This window comes from Lampetra planeri, chromosome 65 (genome assembly GCF_965212315.1).
Source record: "Lampetra planeri chromosome 65, kcLamPlan1.2.h2, whole genome shotgun sequence".
NCBI classification, from domain to species: domain Eukaryota; kingdom Metazoa; phylum Chordata; class Hyperoartia; order Petromyzontiformes; family Petromyzontidae; genus Lampetra; species Lampetra planeri.
This window is the reverse complement of record NC_136171.1, coordinates 49007-64210: the sequence shown is the minus strand read 5'-3', so window position 1 is coordinate 64210 and position 15204 is coordinate 49007. Positions and strand designations below refer to the sequence as shown.

Sequence of the window (15204 nt, the reverse complement as noted above, 5' to 3'; positions counted from 1 at the left end):
GTCAGAAAATCTTGTGGGGTGGTGTGTCAGAATTAGTTCCCATGATGTCAAAGTGGTCAGAAGAAGAATGTTATGAGCAGTTGAATTCAAAGCTTCACGGTCTGTTGCCATCTAGTAGCACCCAGCCTGATGATTGGCTTTCTTGCATGAAGCAATGCAAGAGAGTTGCAGCTGCTGCTGTTCCAGACGCTCGCCCTCCTGGTCGGGCCAAAAAAGTGTGCCCCGGACCAAAATTAACAGTCAATGTTGCTTACCTAAAACCGGATTCCCACCACCATCCATCCCAGAAGAACTCCCTCATCAAGACTCTTTACCATAGAGCCCAATGCATTTCCGACCAGGAACACATTGCCAGTGAACTCAAACACGTACGCCAAGCTCTTAAGGCTAATGGTTACTCCGACTACACAATCCGCAAAGCCATCACTCCAACCATCAAGAAATATCCTGTTGAGGAGCCTCTCAAGACCATCACCTTACCCTACATTGCTGGGGTCACAAAAAAGATCTCCAAAATCCTGATTAAACACAAGATCCAGGTCCGATTCAACACAGTACATAAAATCCGTGATCTGGTCCCGTCTGTAAAAGATGTGGTTCCAGACATACAGTACCCTGGCGTCTACAAACTAAGTTGCCTCTGTGGTAGCAGTTACATTGGAGAAACCAAACGACATGTCTCGGACCGCATCCGTGAACATAAAGCAGACTTGAAACACGGTAGGACAAACACCTCATCAACCGTGGCAGATCACTGTTACAATTCAGTGGGCTCACATGACATTGACTTCTCTAAGACAGAGGTTCTCTGCAAGCCATCTGGCTACCATGAGAGATTCGTTCATGAGGCGATCCACATAGACAAACACAGAGACAATTTCAACCGAGAAGATGGATTCCGGCTTAGCAATCATTGGAAGGACGTAATTAACCATTTCGGATCTTAACTGATTGTGTCCACGTTTACGGTGACTTTCAGACCGCGTTCCACTCACTGACATTGACTATATATCTTGTATTCTCCGCAGGGAATATATTCTTTGCTCCGTTCACGCGACGGTCAATGGTATTGTGTATAGCATATTGTATAATAATAAATAGTATTAAAGTGTAATGTTTAATACAATGTATAAGGTAATATATAGTATCGAAATTGTATAGTGAATATACAGCAGTGTGGTATACAGTTGGGTGGGTAGAATAATACATAGTGTAATATTACACTATGTATTATTCTAAGACATAGGGTAGAAATTGTTTAGTGACTATACAGCAGTGTGGTATACAGTTGGGTGGGTAGAATAATACATAGTGTAATATTACACTAAGACATAGGGTAGTGTATAGTAATACAGTATACAATTTAATACTATGTAGTTTATACTTTAGCGTTTTACGTTGTTGTTTAGTTACTGCAGCTACATACTATTAACATTCCTTCCCTTTATTAATGCTACCCCTATCCCCCTCCCTTTGATGCTGCTAATCCTGCATAATGCATGGGCATTATGCAGGATTAGCATTTCACAAATAGCACTAATCGCATTCCTGCATTTCCCATAAATATGCTAAATTCCTCTTGATATGCAGATTATTTTGTCAATGCGCATTAACCCCCCCCCCTTCCAACCCAGCTTAAATAGACGCTCCAAGCGTGGTGGTGTTTTTCTTTTAGACACTGTCGCCTCGACAGACCTGTCTTCACCTGAGGACGGCTGCTTGTGTTGTGGCCGAAACGTCGTGAGAATTATTTTATTATGTTTTATTTTTATTATTTTATTACTTCCCTTCTACGTGACTTTACCGAAAGAACCAAGAAGATCAATGTTGACCTTTTTTAGAAAGTCTCAAACGGAATAAACCTTCGAATTACATCAAACTTGGCGACAGGGTCAATTCGAGACTGATAAAAACAGATTTTCTGATTCAAATTTAGATTTTAGACTGGTGTGTTATAATGCACCAGTGTACTGCAAATACGCACATATGCAAATCCTGATCCCTCTCCTTGCCCGCGGCCTGCCACCTCCCTCCCTCCATTCCGCCATCCCTCCCTCCCTTCATCTCCAGGCCGGCCTCGCGGCGGCACCGGCGCGAGCCGTGTCGGCCGTGAAGAACATGAACCTGCCGGACATGCCGCGCAACATCAACATCGGGGACATCAACATCAAGGTGCCCAACCTCGCCTCCTTCAAGTGACGGGTGACGTGTGCCCCTTGGAGGAGAAGGAGGAAGAGAAGGAGGAAGAGAAGGAGCAGGAGTAGGAGTACGGGGCACATGGCGGGGGAAGGGTGGGGGGCAGAACATGAGGGAGTGGCAGGATTGTGGATTTGGTATCATTGTGTCCATGTCAAGGCGGTCGCGACCAATGTTAGGTCTGTTAAACCTGTTTTACGTAATTCATCATTGATTTTTCTGATTCGGATCGCCACGTGAGTAAAATTTTATGTTGTATAGTGCTCCTCCAGCCAAAACAGGCAATTCATAAAGTTGTCACAGTGGTGTGTATCAAGCACTACACCGGTAAAGCCGGAGTGCGATCCACACATTTAACAATTGGGTAGTCTAACATTTTGCTGGTAGTTACAATTGGCATCATGAGGCAGTTTCCAGAATTTTAAAAATATCTCCTCCGTTTTTGGGCAGTAAATAGGTTGGAGATGTTGTGTCATCAATGTGTTCTCAGAAAGGAAGCAAGAAGTGATGCCGAGAGGTTATACATTTGCATAAATCATAACGCTGGTTGTGTTTATCAGTACAAAAAGTCCGTCTCCAATTATTAAATGTGGTGTGGATTGCTCTCCATGCTAGGCGTGTGCTGCAGGAGCAGCTGCAATAAATTGGCCACTTTTTTTCTCATCGTGTGACAACTTCTTTCATTGGCAATTTGGGTTAAAAAGTCAATTATGAATCGTAATATTGTAATATTGTTTGTGAAAGCCCACGGTTTTAGGTGAGATGAAATGACGAACACTTCACCGCCTCGGTCCGCAGACACTGCCTATATAACTGAAGCGCGAAGCCGGCTATGATGTGGGCACCGTCGGCCCTGCTCTGTAAGTGGAGAGCCCGTAGAAGCATATTGAGCTCAGCGTGGCTAGAAAAACCGCACGTGTTAATGACGTACGGGAGGTACGCCTTTTAATTATTTCGAAGGATGCATGCAAACCCCGTGTTCATTAATGTTGGTGGTGCTGCAATTAGCGGATGTTGACGCAGCGAAGTGACCTTCGCATGGTCAAAAAATTTTATGCACGGGTGCACACGGAGCCCCTTTTTGTCAGTTCATTGCTGGATGAACGAGTCCCCCCCCCCCCCGCGCCATAGTCATTGGGCCATACTTTCAACATGCCGATGAAGAGTCGGTTGGTGACGATGCAAAAATAAAAATGGATAACGCGGCCTTATCTAAAAGAAATACGTTTTTATCTTGTGATGGGTTTACGTTGACCCCCCCCTCCCCAGACTGGCAATTCAAACTTGCGCAACCTTTGGATTGTGAGTGGTGATGTGGGTGCGGGTCACTCTGACTGGCTGGTTCTACTGTTAGAAGGCAGTGCTGATGACCGTGGCAATGGTGGCGCTGATGGTGGTGGCGATGAGGTGTTGCCTAGCGTGTGCCCAATCACCACTTGCTCCCTCCTGCAGTATCTCCCTTAATTTTTCCATCTGGTTAATTTCCCCCCCTATCGGACTCTGCTGAAAAGAATTCCAGCGAGAATGATCTTGTGTCTTGTGATGTGTTTTTTTGTATTGTTTTCCTGAAACGGACATCGTCGATTTGGATGTTAATAGATGAGAAATCGTAAATTTTGTGTGTGGGTGTCTCACAAATGGGGTGGAGGGTTGGGGGACATAATGGCTGTGTTGGAGACACCGAGGCAGGCGGTTAGGGGACCAAATGTAGGTGATGTGAGCCCTCCATTACAGATTCTCTTGGCATGAGTCGAGGTGGATTGTTCCACCCTCTGCGCACGGTTGGGTTGCCTGCGACACGCTGCCTGGTAGTTTGTCGGCAAGATCAACCCTTGAAGAATGTTGCCGGAATGCGAGGCACAGAGTGAGTTTGCTGTCATGTGGGAAACCTCGAAACACTGTTCTTCCCTGGTATATCCATTCTCTTTACAAAACCCGCTGTTATTTCCGTGAAGACCAAATTTATGCCGTTTACAGCTTGAAATGTAAATTCTATTGCTTTTTATTGTCTCCGAATATATATGTAAAAAAAGCAAATATGAAATGTATGAAGTGAAAAATAAACCCATCACGGAAAGCAGCAAGCCAATTTTGGAACGCATCAGCACAATGCCACAGTAATTGCGCAATGCCAAAACTGGGGCTGGCTGGCGCACACCATTTTCTGCGCAGCATGGCGATGGTGGCTGACGGCAAGTCGGCACATTTGCTTTGTGTGATGTGGAGCTTTTAAACGTTGGTAAAGTGTCATTTTTCTATTTCCCCGATTATAAAAAAAAAAAAGAACAATATCTGGACTATCCAGGACATTTGTATATCCAGAATATCTGGGACATTGGTATATCTGGAATATACGGTCAACAGCGAAATAATTTTCACTCAACCGAGTTTCATCAGCAGGGAATGTGTGCCTCGTTGCCAAGCTAGTGAAGTTGAAACCGGGACAAGGTTGCCCTTGTTTAATAAGGAAATGCAGCTGGTGTGAGACACGAATCGAGAAGCAGATTCCCCCCCCACCCCACACAGTTTGATGCATTACACTTAATTTTATTTTAGTGATTTCTCTACCCACTTGTGCACAATTTATATTCTAACTCTTCCGGTAATGAATTCACACGCAGTCATACCTGAACACAATTCATACACTGCACATGACTTCATTCATTTGTTGATATGAGATGTAAAGTGCTGTTGAGATGCCTCAAGCATAAGAGGCGCTCTGTCAACAAATAATTATTACTCGTTGCCCTGTGGCCGCATCTGTGGCACTAAAGGTATGCTGCTACCCACTGCATGTATTTAGATGTTATGTTTTTATTACCTTAAATCAACAAGGAAATCCAACCTCTGTAGGCCCATCCCTCTTTAGACCCCACCCCTTATTGATAAGACCCCACCTCTTCCTGTATTTTTCCTCACTCCTTGAGTAGACCCCACCCCTTCCTGTTTTTTGGCCACATCACTTCCTGTATTAGGACTCCATGTCTCGTCTTATGGCTAAGCACCTTTTTAGACCATGCCCCTTCTTTAGACCCTGCCTCTTTTCAGATACACGGTGGGGCCCTTGATTCGGTAGATTAAGTTAGAATGTGAATTGTAACGAAAGCCTGTGCAAATCTCTAATACATGTATTTTGTATATATTTTCATCACAACATTTCTTTTGTTGGTGTGGAGCGGGACATTATTGTGAAAGGGGGATGTACACGTGCATGTCTCGGGGCTGTCCGCTGTAATTTTTTAAGTAAAACGATTGTGACGTTGAGAATGCATTACGGGCACACTGGTGAGTTGTGTACTTGGCCAGTTCCTAGCCTCAACAATAACTTATTAGTGGCTGTGGGCCATTGCTGCTGAAACTAGTTAGGTAACTGGCTAAATCCCAAGTAAATAATTGGCAAGAAAATGTTTCAGCATTGGGATACTTGGCCAATATCAGTTACATTATGGGTGGTTTTAGGGAGAGAACATACAAACTCCACTCACTGTACAGAACAAGGGGACATCATACAAACTCTACTCACACTGCAGAACAGGGGAAGAACATACAAACTCGACTCGCACTGAAGAACAGGGGGAGAACATACAACTCCATTCACTCTACAGAACACGGGGACATTCAAATTCCACTCACTACAGAACAAGGGAGAACAGACAAACGCCCCTCACTCACACTGCAGAACAGGGGGAGAACATAAACCCCATTCACTCCTAACTTTATTTTTCAACAAAAAGTGCACTCCATTGTTTTTAGCCTCTGTATACTACATATTCCATGAAAAGTTGGAAATTTCTCGATGACATTTTCACGTCATTAAAAGGAAATCGGAATACGATGCCGTTTTTTGCCAAAACTGGACGAAATTTCAAGACCTATATTTTTCAACAAAAAGTGCACTCCATTGTATTTAGGTTTAGTATGCTAAAATATTAAAAGTGGGAAATTTCAAGATCAAATTTTCACGTCACAAAAATAAAACCAGTATACTATGCCGTTTTTAGCCAAAATTGGACTTTCAAAACGTCATTTTTCAACACAAAGTGTGTTTAGCATTTGTATGCTATATGTTACATTAAAAGTGGGAAATCTCAAAATGAAATTTTTACGTCACGAAAAGAAAATCGGCATACTATGCTATTTTTGGCAAAATTGGCCCAATTTTCATGACTTTATTTTTTTTAAGCGCACTCCTCCATTGTGTTTAGCCTCAGTATGCTACATATTACATTAAAAGTGGGAAATTTTTCGATGACATTTTCACGTCACAAATAGAAAATCGGCAAACTGCTTTTTTAGCCAAAATTGGCCAATTTTCACAACTTTCTTTTTCAACAAAAAGTGCACTCCATTGTATTTAGGTTTAGTATGCTATATATTACATTAAAAGTGGGAAATTTCAAGATCAAATTTTCACGTCACAAAAAGAAAACCAGTATACTATGCCGTTTTTAGCCAAAATTGGACTATTTCAAAAAGTAACTTTTCAACGAAAGGTGCACTCCATTGTGTTGAGCCTTAATATCCTATATGTTATATGAAAAGTGGGAAATTTCACGATTACATTTTAAGTCACAAAAAGAAAATCGGCATTCTATGCCGTTTTTGGCCAAAATTGGCCCATTTTTCATAACTTGATTTTCAAGTAAAAGTGCACTCCTCCATTGTGTTTAGCCTTAGTATGCTAAATGCTACATTAAAAGTGGGACATTTCAAGAATAAATGTTCACATCAAAAAGAAAATCGACATACTCTACTGGTTTTGGTCAAAATTGGCCAGATGTTCATTACTATAAAAAAAAAGTGCACTCCATTGTGTTTAGCCATAGTATCTAACCTATATAATTCATTTTTTGTCTGTCTGTCTGTCTCTCCGTCCGTCTGCGTACGCTCCCTACCGGGGGATGTAGCTCTCGGACCGTGGGGTTCGCCGAGATTACATTTTGCAGGTGGGCACGTCCCCGGCCCTGCGGTAAACTTAGGCATTTCCGATTTTTCGTCTCTAAACTTTAAATCGGACCGATTATCTATTTAGTGCGATTTCTCTTTATTTATTTATTTACTATTGCCGACCAGCATGTAACGAAGCACGCCGTTGTGCATGCGGGAAGGCGGTTGCCCCTGGCAACGGGCAGTTGCCCCTGGAAACGGGCAGCAACTCTGTCGCTGCGGGGTGGACGCCATTTTTAAGTCCCGTTAAAAATATGCACACGCATTAACACGCGACTCTTCACTCCCCCCCCACCCCAATATGTGCAATTACTATTATAGGTCGGTAGATAATAAAATTATAGCGATTAGACAGTATTATTGTAGCGTGGGGGGGGGGGGGGGGGGGTAACGGCCCCAGTACCCAGCCTCAGCCGGATGGGCAATCTAGGCGAGGCCGGAGGCTCTGCACGGTACTAGGCCTCGACACGCAACTCTGTCAGGCGACGACTTTGTGGTATAAACTCGATATACCCAGCGTTGCCCGGGGGAAAAATACATTTAAAATCTTCTGAAAACTTTAAAACATAACATACCAATGAAAATACAACTGTGTAATTAAAATTCTAAACCCGACCGCGCCAAGAATCGATTCTCTGAATCGCGAAAAGGAATCGAAGGTTGTAGATTCATTTAGAATCGACCTGTTCCAGTTTAATATAAGTTTGTTATAGAGTCAATGTAAACTGCTACGAATGGGAAATATCCGGCGTTGACCGGGGAAAAAATATAATTAAAAACTCCTGAAAACTTTAAAACATAACATACCAATGAAAATAAAACTCTGTAATTAAATATGGAAACCTCCTACGCGCCAGGAATCGATTCTTTGAATCGCGCAAAGGAATCATCGAAGGTTGTAGATTCCTTTAGAATCGCCCTATTCCTGCCACGTTTGCTTAACATTTCCCACACACACATTCACACATTTAGCTTTTACATTTAACATACAAAACGTCAGCATGTACTGCTGTCATCATAGGTAAAAATATATACACCTTCACCACTCTCCCTCACCACTCTCCCTCACTCACCATCACCACTCACCCTCAACACTCACTATCACTCACTATCACTCACCACTCACTATCACTGACCACTCACCACTCACCCTCACCACTTACCCTCACAACTCACCCTCACCACTATTCCTCACTACTTACCCTCACCACTCTCCCTCACCAATCACCCTCAAGCATACTTGGCGACACGTAAGTAAGTTTTTAAAACGGGAATAGGGTGAGTGGTGGTGGTGAGGGTGAGTGGTGAGTGGTTAGGGTGAGTAGTGAGGATGAGTGGTGAGCGTGAGTGGTGAGCGTGACTGGTGAGTGGTGAGGAAGAGTGGTGAGGGAGAGTGGTGAAGGAGAGTGGTGATTGGTCAGGGTGAGTGGTGAGGGTGTGATTGGTGAGGATGAGTGGTGAGGGTGAGTAGTGAGGGTGAGTGGTTGTTGTGAGGGTGAGTGGTTGTTGTGAGGGTGAGTGGTAAGAGTGAGTGGTGAGGGTGAGTGACGGTTGTGAGAGGTGATTAGTGAGTGGTGAGGGTGAGTGGTGATGGTTGAGGGTGTGATTGGTGAGAATGAGTGGTGAGTGGTGAGGGTGAGTGGTGAGGGTGAGTGGCGGTTGTGAGTGGTGATTAGTGAGGGGTGAGTGGTGAGCGTGAGTGGTGAGGGTGAGCAGTGAGGGTGAGTGGTGATTGGTGAGGATGAGTGGTGAGTGGTCAGGGTGAGTGGTGAGCGGTGAGGGTGAGTGTTGAGGGTGAGTGGTGAGTAGTGAGGGTGAGTGGTGAGCGTGACTGGTTAGTGGTGAGGGAGAGTGGTGAGGGAGAGTGGTGAGGGTGAGTGGTGAGGGTGAATGGTGAGGGTGAGTGGTGAGGGTGAGTAGTGAGTGGTGAGGGTGAGTGGTGAGGGTGAGTGGTGAGTAGTGATGGTGAGTGGTGAGCATGACTGGTGAGTGGTGAGGGAGAGTGGTGAGGGTGAATGGTGAAGGTGAGTGGTGAGTGGGGAGGGTGAGTGGCGGTTGTGAGTGGTGATTAGTGAGGGGTGAGGGTGAGGTTGAGTGGTGAGGGGAGGTTGAGTGGTGAGGGTGAGTGGTGAGCGGTGAGGGTGAGCAGTGAGGGTGAGTGGTAATTGGTGAGGGTGTGATTGGTGAGGATGAGTGGTGAGTAGTGAGTGGGGAGGGTGAGTGGCGGTTGTGAGTGGTGATTAGTGAGGGGTGAGTGGTGAGGGTGAGGTTGAGTGGTGAGGGGAGGTTGAGTGTTGAGGGTGAGTGGTGAGCGGTGAGGGTGAGCAGTGAGGGTGAGTGGTAATTGGTGAGGGTGTGATTGGTGAGGATTAGTGGTGAGGGTGAGTAGTGAGGGTGAGTGGTGAGCGGTGAGGGTGAGTGGTTGTTATGAGGGTGAGTGGTGAGTGGTGAGAGTGAGTGGTGAGCGTGAGTGGTGAGGGTGAGTGGTGATTGTTGAGGGTGTGATTGGTGAGGATGAGTGGTGAGTAGTGAGGGTGAGTGGTGAGGGTGAGTGGTGAGGGTGAGTGGTGAGGGTGAGTGGCGGTTATGAGTGGTGATTAGTGAGGGGTGATTAGTGAGGGGTGAGTGGTGAGCGGTGAGGGTGAGCAGTGCGGGTGAGTGGTGATTGGTGAGGGTGTGATTGGTGAGAATGAGTGGTGAGTGGTCAGGGTGAGTGGTGAGCGGTGAGGGTGAGTGGTTGTTGTGAGGGTGAGTGGTGAGGGTGAGTGGCGGTTGTGAGTGGTGATGGGTGAGTGGTGAGTGGTGAGCGTGAGTGGTGAGGGTGAGTGGTGAGGGTGAGTGGTGAGAGAGTGGTTAGTTTTGAGGGTGAGTGGTGAGGTTGAGTGGTGAGGGTTAGTGGAGAGTGGTGATTGGTCAGTGGTGATTGGTGAGGATGAATGGTGAGTAGTGAGGGTGAGGTTGTGTGGTGAGGGTGAGTGGTGGTTGTGACGGTGAGTGGTGAGGGTGAGGCTGAATGGTGAGGGTGAATGGTGAGAGTGAGTGGTGAGTGGTGAGGGAGAGTGGTGAGGGTTAGTGGTGAGGGTGAGGGAGATTGGTGAGGGAGATTGGTGAGGGAGATTGGTGAGTTGTGAGGGTGAATGGTGAATAGTGAGTGGGAGTGGTGAGTGGTGAGGATGAGTGGTAAGGGTGAGTGGTGAATGGTGAGGGTGAATGATGAGTACAGTCAATATGCACTGCTGTAATCATAGCAGGTACCACCACCACAGAATGTACTGCTGTCATCATAGCAGGTACCACCACAGTATGTACTGCTGTCGTTATAGCAGGTGCCACCACACTCGGTATGTACTGCTGTTATCATACCAGGTACCACCACCACAATATGTACTCTCATCATAGCAGATACCACCACAGCAGTATGCACTGCTGTAATCATAGCAGGTTCCACCACAATATGCACTGCTGTCATCATAACAGGTACCAACACAGCAGTATGCACTGCTGTAGTGATAGCAGGTACGACCTCAGTCGGTATACACTGCTGTAGTGATAGTAGATACTGCTATCGAGTTGGTAGATACCGCTATAGTAAATACTAAAACAGTCAGTATATACCGCTACAGTCAGTCAATACTGCTACAGTCAGTATATACTACTAAACAGTCAGTACATACTACCACGGTGAGTAGCTACTAGAGTCAGTAGATACTATTATAGAGTGAGTAGATACTGCTATAGATTTTGTAGTTACTACTATAGTCAGTGGATACAACTATAGAGTCAGCAGATACTATACAGTTAGTCGTTACGAGTATATAGTCGGTAGATACTACTGTAGGCCCAGTAAATACTACTATGGTCAGTAGTTATTACAGTCACTAAATACTACTACACAGTCAGTAGCTACTACTGGCTCAGTAGATACTACGGTACAGTCAGTAGATACTACTACAGTCAATAGATACCACTTCCTCTGTTGTATGTAAGGTGTTGTTAGTATATATACCTACGAGGGGTAAAGATATTTTTTGAGGGGGGGGGGGGGAGACCACAATTTTCGGAAACCTTTTGACATCAACTATTTACCCCACACTTTCTAAAACTTTTTGGACTTGTGAAAGCCTCTTATATATTTGTTGGTGGAGAAATGTACAAACAGCCCACCGGGCTTTGACAATACCTTAGTATCTGTGTATTTATATGTAAGGTTTTTAAGAAATATATTTTTCACCCGGGCAAAGCCGGGTACTTCCGCTAGTGCTATATATTACATTGAAAGTGGGAATTTTAAAAAATAAATTTCCACCTCACAAAAAGAAAATCTACATACTGCTGTTTTTAGCCAAAATTGCCAAATGTTCCTTACTTTAATTTTCATTAAAAAGTGCACTCCATTATATTAGGCTTAGTTTTATATATAAAAGTCATTTTTGTCTGTGTGTGTGTGAACGCGCGCTTGTGAAAAAAAAAATAGCCAGGTACCACGCCGTAAGCCCCGCAGTGAGCAAGCGCTATTCCTTTTTCACATCCGTCAACTTTAAATTAGTTAAATGAGCGATTTAGTGCGAATTATCTTTATTTATTTATTACGCCACTCGGTTGCCCGGGGGTTTGCCCCTGGCAACGCACGGGCGTCATCGGTGGAGGGGGGGGGATTTTTCTTTCGCCTTGATAATGCAATTAAACGCTGAGATAAAGTCTTCAAAGTTTCATGTCCCCCCCCCCCCACCCCAATGTGTGCACTTACTACTATAGAGTCCGTAGATATTAATATTATAGCGATTCGATAGTATTGCAGCGCGGGTGGGGGGATGGGGGGGCAGGGGTGGCGGCCCAGCCCCCAGCCTGCCAAGGTGGCACCTCGGCCGGCTGAGCAATCTAGGCGAGGCTGGGGGCTCTGCACGGGACTAGGCCTCACCAAGCCAATGTTAAGTACTTTTTTTATTGCTTTCGCTAAACTCACATTGATAGAATCATATTGTTAAAAAAATCACCTTGCAAATATTACATTAATAATGTTTTTGTGCATACAACTTATATGTCTATTTCTTGCTTCTTTCGCTAAATCACGTTGATAGAAACCTATTATTTAAATAATCACCTTACAAATATTACATTAATAATGTTTGTGTGTAGAAAACTTATGTTTCTATTTCTTGTGTCTTTCGCTAAATCACGTACATAGAAACCTATTATTTTATATATTACAATATTTTAGTTTGTGTGCTGACAAGTAATATTTATAAATTTACTTGGTAAATAATATAATTAATACAATAATCACCTTGAAAATGTTTCATTTTTAATGTTTGTGTGCAGACAACTAATATTTCTAAATTTACTTGGTGAATATTAATCTATGATTGTGTCTAAGTCCTTGTGTGCATGTGAGTCCATCTGCGTGTCGACCACGATGTGTGTGTGTGTGCGTCCGTGTGTGTGTGTATGTAAGGCGATCCAGAGTCTGAGACCAGGAAATGCACTGGGCAGAGATGATCTCCCAAGCGAAATGCTGAGGGAGGGTGGCGTTTGTGCACAGACTGCCCTACATCACATCATAACACTGGACGGGTTCTGCAGGATTGGAAGGATGCAGAGGCGTAGCTAGGGGGGGGCAGGGGGGTACATATGTCCCCGGGCGCCAAGGTAAAGGGGCGCCAAAATGAGGCTTACAACGTAACATTATAACTTATTGCGGCGGGCGCGGCAGCCTGAAACTACTGCACAAATCTACACCTCAACCTAAACTTTTATATATGCCGCTACACACAGCCTACATTTCATGTAATTACATTTTGGTACACGCGCCTATTAAGAACTTACATGGAAGAACGTCCCAAACAACAGACAGGCGCAGTCTTTCAGCCTTAGTCACTGGCCTGTTTTTTGGTGGCAGAAACTACGACGGCCTATTTTTAGTTCTTATTAGTGACACCACGCTCCAGGCGGCTGCAGCAGCCGGAGCAGCCCACGCACGTTCAATTACATCATCATGGTTTAAACGCCGACTAGCGAACGGAGAGGAAGTGAATCGTTCGTGGCTATTATATTCACCAATCAATAAAGCTGCTTACTGTTTTTGTTGTCTATTATTTACATCATCGAGTTCAAACTCACGAGCTTCGTTTGAGTTAACAAACGGTTTCAACAAGTGGAGAAAGCCAGAAAAACTAAATTCTCATGAAAACAATCCTAGCCACCGCACAGCTTTTACTGCATGGAAGGAAGCCGAACGAAGGATAATTGATGGTACTGGAATTGACGCAGTGGTTCAAGCTCAGATTCATTTGGAAAAACAACGTTGGCGAGATATATTGCAAAGAATACTCACCTGTATTAAGTTTCTGGTTTCACAAAATTAGGCACTATGTGGCCATGAGGAAAATTTGAATGCGGATGAGGATAAAAATGTTGGAAAAATTATCGCGCTGATCAAACTCGTTGCGCAGTATGACCCATTGTTAGCAAAACACGTACAGCACGCAGGAGAAAATCCGGGATCAGTTTCTTATTTGTCACCGGAAATCCAGAATGAATTTATCCACATACTTGCGTCGACTGTAAAGAACCAATTGTTGAGTGATATCAGGAAAAACAAGTACTACAGTATCTTACTTGACTCAACTCCTGATCTAGGACATCGGGAACAGCTTTCTCAGGTCATAAGATTTGTGGATGTGGATTTTCAAACTAAAAAAGTAACTATCAAATATTTTTTTTTAGGTTATATCGATATACATGCAAAAGATGCAGCAGCAAGCCTAGAAAGAGTCATCGTCGAAAGACTGAAATCTGACAACATACCTCTAGCCGACTGTCGGGCACAATGTTATGACAATGCTGCTGTGATGACTGGGCATATATCCGGCCTTCAACAACGAATATGTGACAAAAATCGCAGAGCATTGTTTGTCAACTGTGACAACCACAGCTTAAACTTAGCAGGAGTACACTCAGCCAAACAGGATCCACATTTCGTCACATTTTTTGGAACAGTTGAAAGTATATATTTGTTTTTCTCTCGTTCAACAATTCGTTGGGAAGAGTTAAAAAAAGCTGTGCCCATCACAGTAAAGCGGGCAGTCTGAAACATGCTGGAGTGCATGATCAGAAGCTGTTAAAGCTATCTATGAAGGACTGGATGAACTAGTAGGGCTGCTAGACAAATTATCGGAGGATGTAACTAGACGCCTGAAACCAGAAGCGATGCAAAACAGTTACAGGCATGCGTATTAAATTTTAACTTCATAGTTTTATTACATTTCTAGAATGTCATTCTTGGAAAAATGTATCGTGTTCAGAAGCGCTTACAGGAATTTTTGGAAAACGGGGCATAGATACAACAGGATCCTACTATGAACTTCAAGGAAGCAGCAACTGATCTTGAATCTTTGGAGCATGAATTTGTCAAGCTTCGTGATGATTTGAGCCAAGTTGCTGTAGAAAACGCCAAAACAAGATGCACAGCCTGGGGGATAGATGTGTGGTGGTCAAGGTTGACACCAAGGTTGACACAGGTCACACAGGTCACACAGGTCACACAAGCTAGGGGAGAGGTACGTACCGGTCTGGTCCGGTCCGGACCGGCAGGGACGAGAGGTGGTTGGAACCGCTCTGAGGGGAGGGGGCTGGCGAGAGCCAGGGCCCCGAGACACCCCCGCCCCTCAGAGAGAGGGGATATATAAGACGGCTCCCGGAAAGCGGAGGGGGTCCATCTCAGGAGAAGCTGAAGGAGGTGCGGCCGGAGATCCTGGACCCCAAGCCTCGAGGATGCCGCCCCGCTGGGACTGAGTGGGCTGAGTAGCTGAGTAATTGAGTAGCTGTAGGCTAGGGAAGGAGAGTAATGAGAATAGAGCCGGAGGCTGTACCTCCCTAGGTTGTGTGGTTGGGCTGTTCCCCCCAGTGAGTCCGGAGGACTAGTGTTATTGGAATAAAAGCGTGTGGCCTCTACGACGTCTCTGTCTCATTCAAGAATACTACAGATGTGGACAGAAGAAGATGCCATGAAAACTGGCAAGAGATGCAGGACTTTCAGCAGAAGAAGAAATTGTGCGCGTTATG

General features: G+C 44.7%; 1 protein-coding gene across 2 annotated transcripts in view; it reads left to right on the top strand.

Annotated features, from left to right (window-relative positions):
* Window positions 1–12815, top strand: part of LOC144737195 (AP-3 complex subunit sigma-1) — a 39270-nt gene extending 26455 nt beyond the window's left edge. Inside the window, exon 6 of one of the 2 annotated variants that reach the window (XM_078619917.1) lies at window positions 12596–12815. In XM_078619917.1, coding sequence (XP_078476043.1) covers window positions 12596–12751 — 156 coding nt within the window. In that variant the 3' untranslated portion in view covers window positions 12752–12815. Of the gene's footprint in view, window positions 1–2070; window positions 4277–12595 lie in introns of those variants that run through there. The other variant, XM_078619918.1, reaches the window with a different exon arrangement.
* The last annotated feature ends 2389 nt before the right edge of the window (window positions 12816–15204 follow it).